Below are 22,157 nucleotides of genomic sequence, written 5' to 3'. Positions count from 1 at the left end.
CATCAATGTGCCAGATGACTGCAATCGTATACTAACTGAGGTCGCATACTGTAGCCTGCTCGTAGATGAGCGAGGGCAGATGTGACTTTGTAGACTCTCCAGAGATACTCTTCAGACATCCAGGTGTTGGAATGAAATGTATTTATTTCAGGTTTAGATAGAAAGCCTAATTTAATGAACTGATCTGAAGCCTTCAAAAAATAATAAGGAATAGCTGCACACTAGCTCCCCGTGTATCCGCTTAGTAAAGTTGCACCAAAGATACGTTTCGAGCCTTATGCTCTTCATCAGACTTGATCTAAAGCCTTGAAGTAGCTGTGCACTTGTGCTGCAAGTATCCTCCAGCTTATCTGGTCTGAAAGACACAGAAGGCAGAGCTAGAATTGCAGGTATGTCCCTCCTTGGCTAATACATTCTAAAGATGGAGGCCGAAACATGGGTATCGCCATACAGTCGAATTGCTCGTACAGGTATGTATTCTGAATGGCAGATTCTATGCTTACGAGAATACGTTTGTTTGTTGGTGTAAGTAATTACGCATGAATGAGCACATATGATAACATGTTTTTGCTTAGAATCGACCCAAAAAACGACACATTGTAGCTTTATGGAATAATTAAGTGCATGTTTTCAAATTTTGTAGGTACATCAGGAAATATAAACACAGTAAAAACAAGCACAAACATATGCAATTGTGATTTCAGTCATAGGCCACCATTAGAATGACTGGTATAATGATCAATAATATATGACCATATGTCTACTCAGGGTATTGCTGTTGTTGTTACTCCTGTGCTCTGGTTTGGTCAACTTAGCAAAGTCATGAGACCCAAAATACTTATCCAATGCTTTGTAATTTTGCTTTTATTAAACATTTTAGTTCAGGTTTAACAACTGACAAAAATGACAGATTACAACAAATCTACAGAAAATATCCAGTTCTGTACCCCGTGTTTGGGTTTCACCACAACAAAGCATCAGCCAATGTAACCGTGTTTTGACCACACTAGTAAACCACCAAGCTGATCATCCACCTCAGGGGGAAGAAATCCACATCCCACATAAACAGGAACCTGTCTGGAGAGAGTCTCACAATTTAATTTCCTGGGCTTACAGGGGAGCTACAGTACACCAGGCGCATAACTGATGCGTTCTGTTCGCGACACGTATGCTGCAGCAGTTAACACTTGGAGGTCCGGGGCCTTTTCAGGCACTTTGAGGCAGTCAGCTATACCTTGAGATTTTTAAGTTTTTCATCTAATTAAAAATGCATTTTACGCTTCGCGAACAGAACACTTCAGTTACGCAGCTGGTGTAGCTTCCCTGTTACACATGGATGATGCCCGGTACTGAAACACTAACACCACCACACTGGTGAAGAAGACACAGCTGCGACTCACTTCCATTTCTTGAGGAAGAGCAACTTGGCTGATAAACTGATGGTCTTATTATTTATTTAATGCTGCACAAACATGTACATGACACATTGTACGTTGATTGTTTCGCTTTTGTAAGTCACTTTGGATAAAAGCATCAGCTGTAATTGATTAACCTGCTCTCCAAGCGCACATTTTGATGAGCAAATCACAAGTTGATAGAAGCGAGTTTTGGATAATACAGTACATGATTTTAAAGAGGATTTAAAAATCAGACAATTCTTCCAGTGTTCTTATTTTGATAGTATTGTAAAAACATTATGATTCTCAAACATGGATTTAAAAAAGTACAATCGCTACAATTTTCTCTAAATTCTGAGGTGTCATCGTGTCTGGTCTAACATAACATACAAACATTTGCCCAGCACATTTAGCAATTTAAATTTAGTAGACTTTATTTTGATTTGGGTGCACATGAAGCTGTGTTTAATCAATGAGTAAGCTACACTTAATGCTATATTTAACTTTCTAACTATGCACCTAGTCAGATGTAGATTTTCAAGCAAGGAAACCATCCTCCATTATTTAATTTTCAGGCCTATTCTATCTTGCACAGCAACACACTATCCTCTGTGTGAAAATCGGACACAAACCGGATTCCTGGGTAGAGAGGCTCAGTGAATCTGTGTTCAAACGTGTGCAGGTGGGTGAAGCTGTCGGAGGAGATGCTGTAGAAGGACAGCGTGCTGGCCGTATAGTCCAGGAACACTCCGACACGCGTGGCGTCGCTCCCGGGCGATTCGATCAACTTTACGCCACTATCATGACAAGCCGCGTAAGAATTCACGGGAAAACCTTTGACCGTTTCGTCATAGTAGCAGCGCAGAGCCCAGGACTTGTCGTTGTGTCCGAGGCGGCCGCCGCCCCCTTTCCTCTCCACGTCTTTGTACGCCATGCCCAGGTAGACGCGGAACCCTTTCCACTCCGCCTCCCAGTAGCAGCGGTCGGAGAACCCCTCGCTGGCCAGAACCTGCTCGACCGTGTGAAACCTCTCCAGGTGGGGTGGATAGTCGTGTTCCTGGGCCGTGCACGTTACCTTCTGGTTCTCGTCAGAGAGGAAGAGCTGCTTGTTCATGGTGTCAGTGTTCCACGTCAGCGCCCTGGCGTCTGTAGGACGGGAGAAGAGGGGGTGCAGGGAGAAGAGGGGGTGCAGGGAGAGGAGGGGGAGAAGAGGGGGTGCAGGGAGAGGAGGTGCAGGGAGAAGAGGGGGAGGAGCGGGTGCAGGGAGAGAAGAGGGGGTGCAGGGAGAGGAGGTGCAGGGAGAGGAGGGGGAGAAGAGGGGGTGCAGGGAGAGAAGAGGGGAAGAAGAGGGGGTGCAGGGAGAGAAGAGGGGAAGAAGAGGGGGTGCAGGGAGAGAAGAGGGGAAGAAGAGGGGGTGCAGGGAGAAGAGGAGGCACAGGGAGAAACGGAGGTGAAGAGGGGGTGCAGGGAGAAGAGGAGGCACAGGGAGAAGAGGGTGCAGGGTGAGGAGGGGGAGAAGAGGGGGTGCAGGGAGAGGAGGAGAGGAGGAGGTGCAGGGAGAGGAGGAGGAGGAGGGAGAAGAGGAGGTGAGGAGGTGCAGGGAGAAGAGGAGGAGGGAGCCGGAATGGGAATCTCAATGTTGGTTCAAGTTCAGTACACACAGATTAATGACAAGATAATAAAAGACAAGATGATAACAACTATAGTGTCAAGCTAAGTTTTGACTTTTGGCTTAATGATAAAAGCAATGAAAATAGCACCGCAGGGGGCATCATTCCTGTCAATAACAAATCAGCAAGTAAGGGATAATGTATAGAACTGGGAAATAGGTCCCGACAGGGCGAACCGGACCCCGATGTTCAGCGGAGGGGTCTTGTTCCGTCCTGAAGGGACCTATTTCCCGATAATGACCGGGCGTTCGATACATTATCTCGCTTATTACACGGCTACTTGCCAAAATGAAAAAAGAAACTTAACACAATATGTCTTGAGCAATGATTTGGCTACCGTTTCATGGTTCCGCTAACAAAATAAATAGTTCGCCACACAGATAGAACTTTTTTCAGGTGTTGCGAGGCAACATTTTACTAGCTGTGTTTCACTTTGAATGAAATTCCAGCGAACGTATTTGTTGCAGATTGATTTAAAAGACTAGCCTGGCTAGCGCCTACCACTTCTCAAATGAGGCGTGGTCTGACAACCAGACGTTCATTTTCTCGTATTTGAAAAAATGCCCAGATCCGTTCATTGGGCGCCACGGATGTCTATCAAATGCGTCTGTGCATAGCTCATCATGGTCTTGCTTTCTCCCCTGTTCTGTGATTGGTCACCAACATCAGGCAAAAATGTGGGTGTTAGTTTCCAGACTGCATGAATGAAATCACGCGCAAGGCAGGATGGGGACACCCAGGCTAATAAAAGACTTGAATTAGAAGCACAAAACCCATTTGCCTTGACAGCGGTCTGTTTTTCTTTCTTTTTCTTTTTCTTTTCTGTTATTGAGAAATATCAAACCGCCGAATGTTAGGAAGGCTCATTCATGTGAATGGAACTTTCTGCAGCACTCTGAAGAGCCGTGTAATAAGAAATAGTAAGACACAATGTTAACAACATTAAGACCATGATACATGCTATGCTGCACTAATACACAATATTAACCACACTATGAGACCATGATAAATGCTATGTTGTATTAATACACAATATAAACCACACTATAAGACCATGATAAATGCTATATCTCATATATTCTGAGTATTTAAACTCACATTTCCTGAGTCCTGACTTCCTCCAGCACTCTGCATTGTTCTCCACACTGTTGGATTATTTAAGAAAAAAAAATAATTCAGGTGTGTGTGTGTGTGTGTGTGTGTGTGTGTATGTGTGTGTGAGAGAGAGAGAGAGAGAGAGAGAGAGAGAGAGAACAAGAGAGAATGTGTGTGTGTGTAATAATAAGAAAATATATGTGTTGGCCTAGATTCAATTACAAATGAATGCACATTAAAATAAGACGTAAAGTACAATGCATTGACTGAGACGATCAAACACTGCAACAGTTTGGTCTCTATCTCCATTTTTGATTAATTAACTTGGAAAATGTAAAAATTCATTATAATGGAGGATATAGTGTTTTTGGAGCCACGCACTTCATATTCATGTCCCCACATTCTGGTATAACACTCACTTGAGTGTGTCTAGTTTGCAGTATGGGTCGTCTTTTCTTTCAGAGAGCAGCTTGACTCCAGCCTCTCCTGGGTGATTGTAGCTCAGGTCCAGCTCTCTCAGGTAGGAGGGGTTTGCACTCAGTGCAGAAGCCAGAAACTCACAGCCTTTCTCAGTCACGCCACAGAAAGACAACCTGCAGGAAGAGAAGACTTTATTCTATCTCTCTCTCTTGCTCACCCTGTGTGTGTGTGTGTGTGCGTGTGTGTGTGTGTGTGTGTGTGTGTGTGTGTGTGTGTGTGTGTGTGTGTGTGTGTGTGTGTGGGTGTACTGTATACCTCAGTATCTCCAGTGTGCATTGTGGGCTCTGTAGTCCAGAGGAGAGCAGCTCCACTCCTGAGTCCTGCAGGTCGTTATCACTCAGGTCCAGCTCCTTCAAATGGGACCCATCTGAACTGAGGACTGAAGCCAAAATCTGGCCGAACTTGACCAAAGAGTGGTCGCCTGTCAGACAGCAGTGCTTCAACCTGAATAAATGTTAAATGTTAAAGGCAGAGGAAAGCAAAAAATACCAAAAAAGACAATGTTTCAGTTTGTGACGAGCGATAACAACAGGGAACCATTTTGGATAAATTTCTAACATAAATCATCACTTAGGCTAATTTCTAGGCGTACAATACTAACAGACAATGACAGCATTATTGTTATCCTTATTCTTCTTCTTATTATCATTATTATAAAGACATGAATACAATTGCACCATCATGAGTTAATCTTAATCTTAACTGACTTCCCCATTAGTACAGTTTATGTGCCATAACACACGGCCACACCTGAGTGTGTTCACTCTGCAGTCTGGGCTCCTCAGTGCTGCCGACAGCTGCTCCAGCTCTGACATCAGCAGCCTGTTCTCACTCAGGTCCAGCTCCCCCTCGAAGACTGACATCAAACACCTCCAGGATGCCTCAGTGAGGTTGGAGGCTGACAGTCTGAAATGGAAAGGAAGACTTGAAGTTGAAGCAAAGATGCTTGTTGTAAAATGCTACCGGGAAGGGAATAATAGTAACATAACCTCGCCAACAAAGCTGATTCTGATTCTGATTTCGATTTCCTTGAAGGACTTCATTCATCATAGAACCAACTTTGGTTCCAAAATGCTAACCTCAGTTTCTCCAGGTGACAGTGTGGGGACTTCATGGCCTCAGACAGCAGTTTGATGCATGTGTCATTCAGCACGTTGTCCCTTAGATCCAGCTCTGTCAGGCTGCATGGTTCCGATCGAAGAACACTTGCCAGTATCTCACAACCAGAGTCACGAAGTGAGCAACTCCGCAACCTGTGGAGAACCAAAATGCTAATGTTAATGATACAGTATATTTACATTCAGCCTGTGAGTAACCAATCCGTTAATGTAAATATATTTACATCCAGCCTGTACCAGAATGCTAATGTTTATATTCAACTTGTGGGGATCCAAAGCTAAATCGCTAATGTTACCATATTCACATTCAGCCTTTGGGGAACCAAAGCTAAATCGCTATGATTCGCTAATGTTACCATATTCACATTCAGCATGAGGGGAACCAAACTGTTAATTGACTCATTCAACCATGAGGATTAACCACAACAGTGATACTAAATAATTTACATAGATTTAAACACCTCACCTCAATTTCTCAATGTTACAGGCGGGACTCTTGAGTCCTGAGGTGAGTGCTCTCATGTCTGGGCCGCACAGCATGTTGCAGCTCAGGTCCAGCTCTGTGAGGTGGGAGTTGACGGACAGGAGAGCCTTTCCCAGCACCTCACACGTGAAGTCCATGTTCCGCCTGCAACCGGCCAGACTGCAGAAGAAGAGATGATTGGATAGACTTTGGCATCGACAATGCAACTTATCACACCTGGTTTCCACACACGTTAAGCAAGTACAGTACATGGCAAGAAAGACTAGACCAAATGTCATTTTGATGATTGGCGGTGAAAGCAGGTCAGACTGTCGACTTGTTTGTTTGTGATATCTGTTGTCTCATGCTCACCTCAGAGACTGCAGTTTGCAATGAGGGATTGTGAGTCCGGAGCAGACCGCCTTAAGCCCAGGCTCTGTGAGGTAGCTCCTTTTGAGGTCAAGCACCCTTAGAGGTGAGTGCTCAGACTTGAGAGCTGAGGCCACTATCTCCCCACAATTAGCCGAGAGCTTGCATTCAGTAAGCCTGCAACAGACACCAGGAACAAAAACATATTTAGCTTGAAGGATGGGTGATACATACTGTATTGTATGGTGGCCTAAAATGTGCATTGTATCAGGTTGTAGGCGATAGCCAGACCTTTATTTTACCTGGCTTTTTTGCACCATCTAACAGCCGGCAGCAGCCTTTCAGCCTTCCCCTCGTCTCCCAAATTGTAGCGTTCAAGGTCAAACACCTCCAGTGGCTCCTCTGACAGCAGGATCATGTTGGCCAGAGAAGAGCAGTGGGCGGACGTGAGCTCTGTTTCGGGGGACTTCTCGTACTGCAAGTAGCGTTCAAGCTCCTTGTGGACGGAGTCGTCCTTCATCTCCGTCAGGCAGTTCATAAGGTTTATGAATCTTTCGGGGGAGAGTTTATCTCGCACCAAAGACTTGACGTGCCCGATCACCAATTCCATGCTCTTTTCGTTGTCTTTTTTGTCCTCCTCCACGGGATCTGGCAACAACCCTTCCAAGAAGGAGTGGTTGGAATCCACAGAGAGTCCCACTAGGAAGCGGAGAAAGAGATCCAGGTGTCCATTCTTGCTCTTGAGGGCATTGGTTATGGCACTCTTCAGCAGTAGGTACAAGAACACTTTCTTTGGTCTCTTCTCAAGAAAGGGTTTCAGTGCCTCCATGTTCTTGCTCCTGAAGGAGGCGAACACATGGAGGGCAGCAAGGAACTCCTGTATGCTGAGGTGCACAAAGCTGTAGAACCTCTTCTGGAACATCACAGGTTCCACCTTGAATATTTCCGTGCACAAACCACACAGGACAGACGCGTCTTCCGGATTGATACCGCACTCTTTCAGGTCATCTTCGTAAAACAGGATCGAACCCTCTGTCCCCTCCAGCTTGCGGAAAGCCAGTTCTGCCAGCTTGAGGATACCGTCCTTGTGTTCAGCGAGAAAAGCTCTCCGGGCTGACAACTTATTTCCGACGAACTTGTGGTTTGACATCTTGAGCTGTGTGAAAAGGAAGTGGACATACATTTCCGTGAGGGTTTTGGGAATCTCCTCAGTGTTTCCCTGATCCATCATGTCCTGCATCACAGTGGCGGTGATGGAGCAGAAGACAGGTATATGGCACATGATGAAAAGACTCTTTGTTGTCTTGACATGTGTGATGATTCTGTCTGCCTTGGGACTATTGACAAGTCTCTTCTGGAAGTACTCCACCTTTTGTGCATTGTTGAATCCACGCACTTCAGTAAACTGGTCGATGTAATCGGAGGGGATCAGATCGGCAGCCGCTGGCCGTGAAGTTATCCACACTAAAGCTGATCGAAGAATGTTTCCCTTAAGGAGGTTAGTCATGAGAGCATCCAGTGATGCTTTCTTTTGAATGTTGTACACAGGTTTGTTTTTCTGAAAATCAAGTGGAAATCTGCTCTCATCGAGACCATCGAGAATGAACACAACCTTCGACTCCTTGAAGGCATTTGTGTCTTTCAGTGGTTCAAGTTCATCATACATATCGAGCACAAGATCCTGAAGACTGTTTTCCTCGTCTTTGAGCAAGTTCAGTTCTCTGAAGGGAAGACATATGACGAAGTTCACATCATCATTGGCTACTCCCTCTGCCCAGTCGACTATAAACTTCTGCACGGACACCGTCTTTCCAACACCCGCAACTCCTTTGGTCATCACTATTCTGATGTGCCTCTGCTTATCTCTGAAGATGTCATTGATGCTAACCGCTGTGTGTTGCCTTTGTTGTTTCCTGTTTGCTGTCTCAATCTCCCAGATTTCATGGTCGCTGTTCACCTCTTCGCTCTCTCCCTTTGTGATGTACAGCTGGGTGAAGATCCTGTTGAGGGGCATTTTGTGTTCCTTTCTTTGCACAAGTCCCTCAAAGACAGAGCCATACTGCTCCTTCATGCGCTTCTTGTGGGCTTGTAAGACTTTCTCAATAGGTGTGGGCTCTGAGAAATGTAACAAATCCATATAAAGATAGTTAGAAGATACTGTCGCCTTTGAGAAATTCACATTTTATGAATGACCAGCTGTCCCAATATGAGTAACAAGGACATCTATTGGTGACTGGTGGTGTAACACATGTCAATGGAAGATGGCTTTAGATAAACCTTTTACATTAACTGATGCTGCGGTTTCAAGATATTGGTCACATACATTATTGTCGCTACAGACAAACTAACATATTTTTATTTTTACATTACAAAATGTTTAAAAAAAAATGGATTAACCAAGGTATACATATTTTATGTATTTTTTTTCATGACTAGAATAAAACACATAGTGGCTTGTGGTAATTAAAAACCAGGTATAATGAAATGGTTACTTTTCTTGATGTCCCTCTGCAGGTCTGTAGCCAGCTGATTCTGACCCATGCTTGTTAAGATGTCCATCATGACCTTGACCTCCCCACATGTTTCCGTACAGTACTTTTGCTCCATTAGGTGCACTGTGTCAACCTGGTCAGCATTTTCTAGAGATCCCCATGGGATTCCAAACTGGTCTCTCAAAGTATGCTTGAACCTCTTGAAGTTGGCAGCAGATAGGTCATCTAATGTGTCTCGCAGCCTTTGGTGTCTTGAAGCCCTTATGTCTGTCAATGCACAGATAAGTAACTTATAACTCATAAAATTACCATGGGACATTGCTCTCCAATGTTTTCAATGTTGACTGCAATACCTGTTTTGAAAGCTATGGGTCACTGTTACATGAAATATGGCCAGAGTTGTCGAAATGCAAATACAGTATGATTATGAGTTAGTGATTGCATTGGATGACGTAAAAGAGAGAAAATGAAAATAGGAAAAATGTGACCTTACCTTCCTTGCGTTCCTGACCAGTGACAGACATAATGGTATTCAAGATGATGTCAAAATCAGCATCAGATATCTGTGACAGCAAGAATTAAAGGGGCAGTAATGATGTCAAATGTGATTTATTTTGTCTGAAGTGACTTTATATTGCAACATAACCTCAAACAAAACACTCCAAAGAGGGGGTCCCTGAGAAACTCCACCCAGTGTTGTGGTTTGGGGACAGGCTTGCTCTACTTTAAGTTGAGAGCCAGCGGTGTGTATGACCAGTTTATTTCTAAACTCAGAGAAAGGAGAGCGAGCGGACCATGAGGAGATATTCACTGATTTTACATGAAAGTTTTTACATGTTCATTAATTAGAATCGCTTACGCTGATTAAATGTAATTCAAATGAAATGATTAAATTCAAAGACTTTTACTCTTGCACAGGGGAACCACAGTGCATATGCAGTTACATCATTCATATCTTGTACCATCTTGACCACATTATTCCTCTGATATCTGATGTTGCCTGTGCCTTTTTCACAGCAACATATTTTAGTTGTTAAATATCTGATTAAATGTCTTATTTGTGGTGTCATTGGCTGGTGTGAATTCTGACTGAAACTCTTGATTTTAAACAATATTCTTTGTACATCTATTGTTATAATATTTTATTATACGGCGTGCAAACAACCCTCAATAAGATAAGTCTGTACAGCATGAAAAATGAATTCAGGCACGTACCTTCTCTCAGCTCCGTTGGTGAACTAAGTTGTGGTGGGAGGTCCTTGGGGTTATTATATGGGTCCGCTGAGGGAAACCACACAATCACAAGAGTCACAGGAGTCAAAGAAAAGTAGAGGAATTGCCGGATGTTTGCGCTCTCTCTCTCTCTCTCTCTCTCTCTCTCTCTCACACACACACACACACACACATTTTTTAATATTCATACAAAGTTGAGAGATACAAAGGCTGATATACAGTATAGTCAAACATGGAGAAGGAATCACTTTCTTATCTGTGATACACACCCAGTCTGAAATACTGTAGAATGCCTGAGCAGTTCAGTCTTGAACTGATTACATGTACTGTAACAATCCTTCATATCTGGTCCCCTCTTGCACTTTACTCCTCTGATAACTGATGTTGCCTGTGCCTTTTTCATATAGCGACATATTTTAGTTGTTAAATATCTTATTAGATATCTTACTGTATTTGTGGTGCCATTAGGTGGGAGTTCTGTCTGAAGCTCTTGATTTTAAACAATATTATTTGCACATCTATATTTAAACCCCATATGTGTAAAATGAATTGCCCTAATTGTCTACATTTGAAGTACAGTCATGCCATTCATGTAAATACACCCACACCATCATGATACATTCAAATTACCTAGATGCAGGATTTCTGAGATAAAATGTAGAAATAAGATATTAATCATCAATGAATTAATCAATCTAATATTCATTTCCATGTCAAGTGCTTTCAGAATATGTTTAAAGAACTTTTGAATTAAGCAGACTGGTTTTAAAGTTCAAAACACAAGGAATAATAAGAGACAACGTATGGCAGGAAATATGGCAAGTTTGTGCAATACAAAGGATGACACTTAGTCAGACACGGGGAAGGAATACCTTCTTATCTGGGTACACCTGTGGAGCAATTCAGTCTTGAACTTTGAACTGATTGAAGAAAACGACTACCACGTATCCTACAAATGTACTCTCGTTATCACTCTGTCGCTCTCTCGCTCCCTTATTAAAAAAAATCCTATAGGATTCCAGTCAGATTTTGGAATATTTTTTTGGACAATCCTATAGGATTAATAAATAATACTGTACATAGCCAAAGCATGGCAAATTCCTTTGTTTTCATTATTTATTTTATTTTTAAAAAAAAACATATGTGCCAAGCAAACATCACTCAATAAGATAAGTCTGTGCAGCATGAAAAAATGAACTCAAGCACGTACATCTTCTCCCGTTGCCTTGGTGGTGAACCAAGTTGTGGTGGAAGGTCCTTGGGGTTATTACATGGGTCTACTGAGGGAAACCACACAATCACAAGAATCAAAGTGAAGTCAATTGTATTTGTAGTGCATTTCAGACACAGAGGTTATTCAATGTGCGTTACATACATGTAAATACATGCAAACAGGGATAGCTAATAAAAGTGAAAGTAGAGACTTGCTGGATGTTTGCTCTCTCTCCCTCTCTTCCTCTCTCCCTCTCTCTCTCTTTCTCACTCTCTCTTACTCTGTCCCACAGAGTCGGAGTATTCTAAACAAAATGTAATGCATATTTTGCTGAAGCATGACAACTTCCTTTGCCTTCATTATTTATAAAAACAAATGTACCAAACAACCAATGCTGAATGAGATAAGTCTGTACAGCATGAACTCAAACTACAAAATTAACTCAAGCACATACTGTTCCTTCTCTGGTTGCCTTGTTGGTGCTAAGTTGCAGTGGAGGTCCTTGGGGTTATTACTGTATATGGGTCTACTGAGGGAGGCCACACAATCACAAGAGTCAAAGCAAAAGTAGAGGACTTACCAGATGTTTGCTCTCTCTCTCTTTCTCCCTCTCTCATTCTGTTCCACACGAGTCAAAATGAAAGTAGGATTTGCCAAATATTTATTCTCTCTCTCTCTCTCTTTCTCTTTCTCCCTCTCTCTCTCTTTCTCTCTCTCTCATTCTGTCCCACACAAGTCAAAATGAAAGTAGGATTTGCCGAATGTTTATTCTCTCTCTCTCTCTCTTTCTCTTTCTCTCCCTCTCTCTCTCTCTCCCCCCTCTCTCTCATTCTGTCCCACACGAGTCAAAGTGAAAGTAGGACTTGCCAAATGTTTATTCAAATTCAAATTCAAATTCAAATAGCTTTATTGGCATGAATGTAAAATTTTACAATGTTGCCAAAGCAGTAATTGCATCAAATAATTAGACATTAATTATAACAACAATTAATTATAGCAACAATTGACTTTATATTGCAACATAACCTCAAACAAAACGAACTGCGTAAGCGATTCTAATTAATGAACATGTAAAAACTTTCATGTAAAATCAGTGAATATCTCCTCATGGTCCGCTCGAATTGTTTGACTTATTCTCTCTCTCCCTCTCTCTCTCCTTCTCTCTCTCTGTTTCTCTCTATCTATCTATCTATCTATCTATCTCATTCTGTCCCACACAAGGGGAGTATTCTAAACAAAATGTAATACATATTTTGCTGAAGCATGGCAACTTCCTCTGCATTAATTATTTCTAAAAACATATGTGCCAAACAAACGACTCTTGATTAGTCTGTACAGCATGAAAAACAGGCATGTAGCTTCAAAGGGAAAGAGGAGACAGCCCGGATGCATCTCTCTCTCTCTCTCTCTCTCTTTCTGTCTCTCTCTTTCTCTCTCTCTCTCGCTCTCGCTCCTCTCAAGGGCAATTTTTATGGCAGGAAACATGGCATGGCACAATACAAAGGCTGATACTTAGTCAGACACGGGAAGGATATACTTTCTTATCTGTGAACACCAGAGCAGTTCGGTCTTGAACTTTTAACTGGTAGCATAAACAACTTCCATGTGTTGTTAGTTTCCATGTGTTTCCATGTGTTGTTAGTTTCTTACTATGTCCCACACTGGGGGAGTATTTTAAAGAGAATGAAACCATTTGTACAATGTACAGTACTATCTCTCTCTCTGTCTCTTTCTCTCTCCCCCTCTCTCTCTCCTTCTCCCTCTTTCTCCCCCTCTCTCATTTCATTTTAAGAGAACTTAATACATAAGCCGAAGCCTGGTAACTTCATTTGCACTAATCATTTTAACAAACAAATGTGCCAAACAAACAACCTTCAATAAGATAAGTCTGTACAGCAGCTTCTCTCGTTATTTTGTTGGTGAACTGGCTTGTGGTGGGAGGTCCTTGGGTTATTATATGGGTCCACTGAGGGAAATCACACAAGCCAAAGTGAAAGTAGAGGACTTGTTGGATGTTTACTCTCTCTCTCTTTCTCTCTCTCTCTGTCCCACACAGGGCGAGTATTTTAAACAAAATGTACTTTTTCTCTCCCCCTCTCTGTCTGTCTCTTACTCTGTCCCACACAGGGGGAATGTTTTAAAGAGAACGTAACCATTTGTACAATGTACTCTCTCTCTCTCTCTCATCTCATTTTAAGATGACTTATAGCCTACATATTTTGCCGATGCATGGCAACTTTCTTTGCATTAATCATTTCAAGAAACATCAACCATCACTCAATAAGATACTCAACCCTTTCATTCGCATTTTGCTCCTAAAACGAATCCACACCAAGTGGATCAAAGTAGTACAATTTTCGCGCATGTGTATACAAATTTCAGAGTTGACAACTCTTACGCACCTGACACTCACGCTTTCAGCATCAACTTCGCGCTCTCACACGCAAGAAATGTCACTCCAAATCCATTCTTCTTTAAATCTGTTCGTTATCAGTCACTATGTATTACCGGTGAAACGGTAAACCATGATAAAACTGACTATAACAATTACTGTGTTCATTTCAAATATTATTATCACGGTTGATAGGCTTAACACGGTGTGGAAACCGTGGTTAATTCCTCCCAGCTTCACCCGAGCCTGCATTTGACATGGGCCTGGTAGACTTCTATGAAACACAAATGGTATCCTACTGATTCTGTTGTCTAATGATGTATTTAACCACGATTCGGTGTAGGCTACATCTGCTATCAAGGCGGAACATTTTCATCGCAAATGTGCGCTGTAGCCTAGGCATAGCTGCGTCTTTTTATGGCTACGTTCACATTAAATCCATTCCACTAACGTTATCAAGAGAATAACGTTTTATTTTGAGCACTGGTTGTCACTCATTGAATAAAACAGATATAGGCTACCAAACTCCAAGACAAGTCATGGCAGAGTAAGTTAAGCACTCAGCCTGACCAAGGAAGAAGTGAAAGGACAACTCACAATGCCATGCCACGGTAGGCTACCTAAATCATAGAAGTTAACATTGCTGGACACTCATCTTTTCTATTACACCGGAAATATTTGTCTTTACCGTTGTTAGTACTTCTTAAAGTGACAGGCACTCAATTAGACCTACACACCACCCCTGTAATATCATTAAAGACAAGTGTAATCAAATGTGTATGAATGTAACAAAAAGTAAGTATAAGTATAAGTAATTAGGCTATGCAGACAGATCCTATAATGCTATGATTTGTTAACAAAATGTATACAAATTCTGAATTCAAAATATGATATAGAAACCAGACAAGCCATTTCTGTGTGTTTGAGCAGAGACAATTGCCACTGCTGTGAATGATCTGTATCCTGCTTAAGGCAATAAGGTTTTAAATGAAATGTCATAGTGCTCCTAAATTTTTTTTCATTTAGGAGCACCTGTGCTCCTAATGAAAAAGCTAAGCGCCTACAGCCCTGAAGAGGGTTTTGGTTGTTCTTGATAACTGACTCCAAATTTTGGAGTTTCTTTTACATGATTCTATTTTGGATTTGATGGTATTTCGCTATACAGGGTTTTGAAATGTTCTCTCCACACAGCAAATTGGACAGTGTATATTATACTCTATGGGAGTAGCCTACATTTTACACCCGTTTCGGTGTATATATGGGTCCAAGAGTCCAGTGTTCTCGCAACACTGGACACCAGAGTTAAAATATTAACACTGTCACAGAGTTAAATGAATAACACCATAAGTGTTTAAATGTACTCATTCACAGGCATCATTTTACACTATGTGGGTAACTTCAACACCTGTAACAGTAACTTCTGCAACACTGAAATAGTAAAATTACAACTCTGATTCAGTGTCCTTTCAGCACCTGACGAGTTAAAATATTACCACTGTCAGAGTTAAATGAACACCATAAGTGTTTAAATGTACTCATTCACAGGCATAATTTTACACTATGTGGGTAACTTCAACACCTGTAACAGTAACTTCTGCAACACTGAAATAGTAAAATTAAAACTGATTCACTGTCCTTTCAGCACCTGATAAGGTAAAATGCATCACTTTGAAGATATTTAGGTTGTCAAACCTTGAACATCTGACTACAAAAACTCAATATTTTTCAAAATGTTTTATTTTTTAAGACGCCAATATATATATATATATATATATATATAAAAAAAACATTACAATGCTTGAATAAATAAAGGCAGCTGACATAACATTACATTACACACATACACATAAAACATGTAGTTAAATGTTAAATGTTAAGTCAATGTATAAGAACACACAGGAATGACATACAGGTCATTACAAAACCATGTTGCCTGTAACTTCAAGGAGAGACTGTGAAAAACTAGCAGTCTAAAAAAGTATTCACTTTAACAGTGTAAAGCATTACAATGCATGCACACACAGGAAGCACAGACACAAGTCATTCCAAAACCATGTTGCCTGTGAAAAGTATTTTCACTGTAACCATATAAAAAAGCAGTGCAATGCTTGAAAGTGACATAACACATTACAACTGACATAACACACACAAAAAACATGTGCATGGTACATGTTAATCAATAATTAGATACTTAAGGAATGTTGTCATGACCCATGTAATGACAAATTGAGAAATAAAGTGAAAAATACCATGTTGATAATTGAATAAATAATGAGATACTTAAAGGCATGTTGTCATGACCTGTGTCAGTAAGTACTCAGTCTCCAGTGTGAATAATTTAATAAATACTGAGATACTTAAAGGCATGTCGTCATGACCTGTGTCAGGAAGTACTCAGTCTCCAGTGTGAATAATTTAATAAATAATGAGATACTGACACAGGTCATGACAACATGCCTTTAAGTACGTACTCAGTCTCCAGTGTGAATAATTGAATAAATAAGATACTGACATGGGTCATGACAACATGCCTTTAAGTAAGTACTCGGTCTCCAGTGTGAATTATCTTCTGGCAGTGCAATTTATAAAAACACATGCACAGGAACTACATACTGGTCATTCCTATCAAAACCATAAGTTGTCTCCAGGTCAAAAGGTTTCGAGGAAAGAATCGGCCTAGTAGATTGAATCTAGAGCAAACTGGCAATGGGATTGGTCTGAATGCCATTCAATCATTTTGTTTGATTCGAAATGTGCCCCTCATCTTTGGAGATGTACTATCAGAAGAGAATTCACACTGGAGACTTTTGTTACTACTGCTACAAATTATTAACATCGTATTTTCACCAGTTATTACACAGGGTATGACCACATGCCTTAAGCATCTCACTATTGATCATCACAGGTTGTTTAGAGAATTGTACCCACATCGCAACTTAATTCCAAAACAACACTTTATGATACACTACCCCCGAGCTATTAGGAAAATTGGCCCCCTTGTCCACTTTTGGGCTATGCGATTCTAAAGCCAGAAAAAGTGCTGAATCTTTGACTACACCCATTTTGATCACATATCAACTGAAATGTTTTACCAGGATAAAAGGCATGGGCAAGTTTCAGATGCCGAACCAGATCTCTAACAAAGTTAAATGTAAATTTGCACACAAAACATGAAAGCATGTTATTCAATTCCATTCAGTAGTTTCAATTAAGAATCTTAGCTCTGAGTTCTTTCACCCTGGGGCTTTCGTGGCAAAGTCCTACATCAATATTGAAAATGGTGGTCTGGACAAATATATACATGTTGTGCAGAGCCTGGTCATAGGAGATTCCCAACGCATAGTGTGCTTTGAAAAGTTTGTCGAAGGCAGAAAGTGACGACTTAGCCTGGCATGGAATCAACTGACCATCCACCACAATGTAGAAGTCATGGATGTTGTTTCTTGCCGTCCCAACTGCAAGAATGTAGGGTTGCCTCATCTCGTCTGAACCTGTGATCTCCTGAAGGCTGCGGCATGACTAAAACAAAATGCAAGGAGAAAGAATATTATATCATAATGTAGACAACATTGTGTCAATATGTTAAGTTTGCTTGACCTGACTAAGACCCTTAGCATTTTAAAGCGTAACTTGACAAAATGCAACCTAGGGTTTTTTTAAACTTTCGTTTTAAAGCATTATTATCTTGAAAGTGCCACTTTAAGATTGACTGTATTGTCGATTTTGATCGCAGGATGACCAGGGTCTCTACACATGGACTTGAGCATTGAGAACATTGTACACAGAGTTTACTAAAGAAAGGTTCCGGACAACTCACTTCTTGACTAGCAAAATGGCTGCAAGCAGAAAAAAAAGTCAGTTGTTCAAAACCTTTCTTTTTAGTAAACTTTGTGTATACAAACAACGTTTTCAATACTCAAGTTCATGTGTGGAGACCTTGGTGATACTTCCATAAAAGTTTCATGTCAAGCCTTTAGTGCTTTAAAAATATTGATTTTGATGATCATTCAGAAGACCATTTGACCTGAAAACGACGATGCGGTCAATCTTGGACAGATTCAAACTTAAGAACAAATGTTTAACTCTGGTACATTCACAAAAACACCCTAGGTTGCATTTTGGCAAGTTTACGCTCTAAAATGCTAAGGGTCCTAGTCAGGTCAAGTAAACTTTATGTATGTAGCACATTTGATACACAGGTGATTAAATGTGCTTCACATAAACACAAGCAAACAGGAATAGCTAATAAAAGCATAAGGGCAATAGTTTACTTTACCTTGTGAAACCTGACTACATGTTTCATAGCTTCCAGAACTGTGATCTTCACCACTCTCTTCTTCCCACTTGGTGGTGGAGGCAGAAGACAAACCAACAGCAACAGTGTCGCCATATCACTATCCCATGCTGAAGCAAAAGTATACATGTGCAAGTGTGAACAAAGCCAATTGAGTTGAGAAAAATCAAGATTCACTCCATAATCATTTTGTGACATTGGAAGTAGAGCTTTGACAATTCCTTATTATTTAATTATTATTAAAGAAGTACAATCATCCTTATCTACATATCTGAACAAAGTAAGTAAAAAAAATCCAAGCCTTGGTATAAGACTTGGTGGAAACTAGCATGGTAATGGGCCATGACCTAAGGATCACCTGGCAAATCGTCATCTTCATCTTGGTTCTCCTCTGCAGAGCGGATAAGGGAATGCAACACCGCCGTCATGTCATCCGACACAAGCTTCCTTGGTACACCGCTATCACAAGCATTACGGTTCCCCATTGACTCCCATTGATTCTGACTGACCATTTCGAAGGAAAACGTCAATTATGTGCTGAAACAAACGCCGCTGACATATGATAGTAACCATTTCACTTTGATAATAACCTACATTTTTGTCCGACATAATACAGCAAGAATTTCGACATTTTATCGACGCAACGTGGAGAAACATAAGGGAGAACAAAAACATTACATCCGCGACCCATTCTCAATGGAATTCTCCATTGACCCTTGGTCACGAAAAATGGCAGCCGTTATTTCTTGAGATGGCGGCATGGCACAGCGCACTTTGATGACATAGGAACCATGACACAGGAAGTAAAGTGCTGTGACGTAGTTGCTGTGTCATGCAAAGTGCGCTGTGCCATGCCGCCATCTAGTGGTTAAGGAATATTTCACACCCATTATTATGATAATAAAAGCTGCGCCGTTGAAAATTGGCACAAAGTCATTTGGGTGATCCATGTGATAAATTGTGTTTTTCTTTTCATACTTCGTTACTTTATGAATGGTGGTGTATTATTAAGGTACCATTTTGAATGTCATTACTCTGACATTCAAGAAATAACGGCTGCCATTTTTCGTGACCAAGGGTCAATGGAGAATTCCATTGAGAATGGGTCGCGGATGTAATGTTTTTGTTCTCCCTTAAGTTTCTCCACGTTGCGTCGATAAAATTTCGAAATTCTTGCTGTATTATGTCGGACAAAAATGTAGGTTATTATCAAAGTGAAATGGTTACTGTCATATGTCAGCGGCGTTTGTTTCAGCACATAATTGACGTTTTCATTCGAAATGGTCGATCGGAATCAATGGGAGTCTATGGGGAACCGTATTACTTTTAATAGCTGCGTACAAGGAAGCTTAGTGCAGGATGACGTGACGGCGGTGAATGCAACACCGGTGTTTTAGTAAGGTTCTTGGATTCCTTGATGATTTTCGTTGCGTTAATAAAATGTTGTAATTCTTGCTGTATAGGCCTATATCGGACAAAAATGTAGGTTATTATCAAAGTGAAATGGTTGCTGATGTCAGCGGCGTTTGTTTAAACACATAATAGGGCTCGGCAACAAGCCTTGCATTCTAGGAATAGAGCCGCCATATTGGTAGCGCACCGAGCGTAATATCCATTCATTCAGATGCAGAAGACAAGAAGCAGAAATGTAGTAGCGATTATTTTCCTCTTGCGATCATGGGTGGTGCTGTTACACTACACAGCAACACACGACCAAAAAGGCAAACACTAAGTAACATGAACACACTAATAGGCGGGAGTAAATCCATAGTAAACGAAGGAGTGAGGCTGCCAATATGGCTGTGCCAGCTTAGTTTTCACGTCATGATCCCGAGCCCTATTGACGTTTTCCTTAGAAATGGTCAATCGAGTCAATGGAGTCAATGGGAACCGTAAATCTGCATAGCGGCGCCCAAGGAAGATTTATCCGGATGACGTGACACCGGTATGTTACGCTGGGCTGGTGACTAGGCCCCTACGCCATTCCGTTCGGCACTGTCTGTCTTCTGTAAAGCACTTTTGGGTTGCACTCAGTGCACGTTAAATGCGCTACATGTATATATAAATAAATTACCGTACCTTACCCAAAAAGGGTAATGCACCAAATTGTTATGCCAACCGCCAAAATACTTAGAAGAAGAAAACGTTGGAAAGTGTATTATTCGTACGGAGCCCGTGAAGGGTCAGGTGTGTGAATATTTTTGAGTGCACTTTTGCGTTCCCTCGCAATACTTTTTGCGTTACCTCGCAATACTTTTGCGTTCCCTCGCAATACTTTTGCGTTCCCTCGCAATACTTTTTGCGTTCCCTCGCAATAACTTGTATGCCCTTAAGCTGCAGGTTCCGTTTGCGGAGTGGGAGGGGTAGAGAGGGAGCAAGGGTGTGTGTGTGTGTGCGTGTTGGTGTGTGAGATTGGAGTGGAAGAGAGAGGCATGTTACAGGGACCTGAGTGATGTGAATGTAGGCTATATTATAAAGATCACAAAATAAATTCTCTGATCCAAACCACTGTGCAAGTTATTAACCCGCTGCTGTTGTGAAGGAGAGAGGGAGTTAACCCGAGTCAATTCAAGTACCTCGGCCCTGGAGCAGCCAAATATAAGTCTCCCCTGAAATCTCAAACTACTGACGTAAACAAAAGTTAGCATTGGGCTCCGTACAGTGGCTAGCCCAGGCTACAACAGGTTAATCCGCTGTCAACTCTCATGCTGCGTCGAAACAAGCCGTTTTTCTTTAGCAGACGCTTCAGAGTTTTCATGCTTATAATCACATTGTGTCTCACAGACAAATCCGCCAGTATATTGCCGTAGCCCAGGGGTCGGCAATTAAGTTTGGCCTCGGGCCAGATATTTTCCAAGCCATTACATAGCGGGCCACAAGTTCACAACCAAAACAATGGCTAATTTAATTAATTAATATCGGAGGAGGTAAAAATGATAGGCGCTCTTGAAATTACAGAGCAGAGACATTCAAGCAGGCTGTAGGCTAGGTTAAATTTGTCGACTGGTCATTGGGGGCGCTATTATATGCCTGTGTCTTTAAAAAATAAAAATAAAAACCACCAGAAAAACATTGCCACGCGTTGCTGTTAGCTGTCAAAAAATGGCACTATGAAAAAATCTGAAGAGAAAAGTTAACAGCGAAAACAGGATATTTAATGATGAATGGGCAGAGAACTATTCATCCTCCCTAATTGTATTAGGCTAATGCAAAGCCCACCTGATCTGTAACAACTAACGAGGGTGTCTCTGCATGCAAACTGCAAAGAGTACAAGACGGCACCACGAAACTAAGCATGCTAATTTTGCGTTCCTAAATAACACGCACGCTATGTTTGAAACTCGTGTTTTACTTTTCACAGTTCTATGTGCGTAAATTGCCTGTTTGATGTCAGGCCTGTTTAAAAGAAGTCGTGTTTAATTATCACCATAAGCCTATGTCCGTTGTTTGAATGACAACATGTGTTCTAGGGACTAGCTTGGAATTTGAGAACCAGCGCTGTCCACTGACTTCATTTGTTTTTGCATGTTGTGCGTTAACGCTGCACCTCGCTGCGTGCTTCTTCACTCGTATTCAGATGAAACAAATATCTAAGCATTTAGATTGCTTGAAATTCTTCTGTTCTGGAAAGTTACGTTTCAAAATAAAGAGCATGTTTGAGACTGACAGTCCGATTTTTAAAAAGTTTTTTTTTTCCATTCTCTGGTTCAAAAGATCTCACGGGCCAGATATTTTTGCTTGCGGGCCGCATCTGGCCCGCGGGCCGCCTATTGCCGACCACTGCTGTAGCCTATGTGAGCCCCAGGTTAAAGTAAAACTTAATAATGTCCAGATTATCCATGAGTTGAACTGCAGTCCATGTAAACCTGTATGGTGGGCTAATGCATGGAGTCCAAGTTGACAGGAACACATACAAGTTATTGCGAGGGAACGCAAAAGGT

The 22,157-nt window shown here is 41.4% G+C and overlaps 1 protein-coding gene across 1 annotated transcript; it reads right to left on the bottom strand.

Annotated features, from left to right (window-relative positions):
• Positions 1-858: 858 nt before the first annotated feature.
• Positions 859-18,701, bottom strand: LOC134076527 (NACHT, LRR and PYD domains-containing protein 12-like). The gene is made up of 16 exons (XM_062531637.1): positions 18,575-18,701; positions 18,199-18,326; positions 17,330-17,441; positions 10,300-10,365; positions 10,029-10,090; positions 9,578-9,647; positions 9,085-9,351; positions 6,895-8,707; positions 6,596-6,769; positions 6,227-6,403; positions 5,722-5,895; positions 5,393-5,548; positions 4,898-5,086; positions 4,582-4,755; positions 4,166-4,212; positions 859-2,543 (listed from the first exon to the last, which is right to left on the bottom strand). The coding sequence occupies exons 1-16, from the start codon at positions 18,699-18,701 to the stop codon at positions 1,975-1,977; spliced, it is 4,305 nt and encodes a 1,434-aa protein (XP_062387621.1). The 3' UTR covers positions 859-1,974.
• Between the last annotated feature and the right edge of the window lie 3,456 nt (positions 18,702-22,157).

Source organism: Sardina pilchardus, chromosome 1, assembly GCF_963854185.1.
Source record: "Sardina pilchardus chromosome 1, fSarPil1.1, whole genome shotgun sequence".
Taxonomy (NCBI): Eukaryota; Metazoa; Chordata; class Actinopteri; order Clupeiformes; family Clupeidae; genus Sardina; species Sardina pilchardus.
This window is presented reverse-complemented; position numbering and strand designations above follow the sequence as displayed.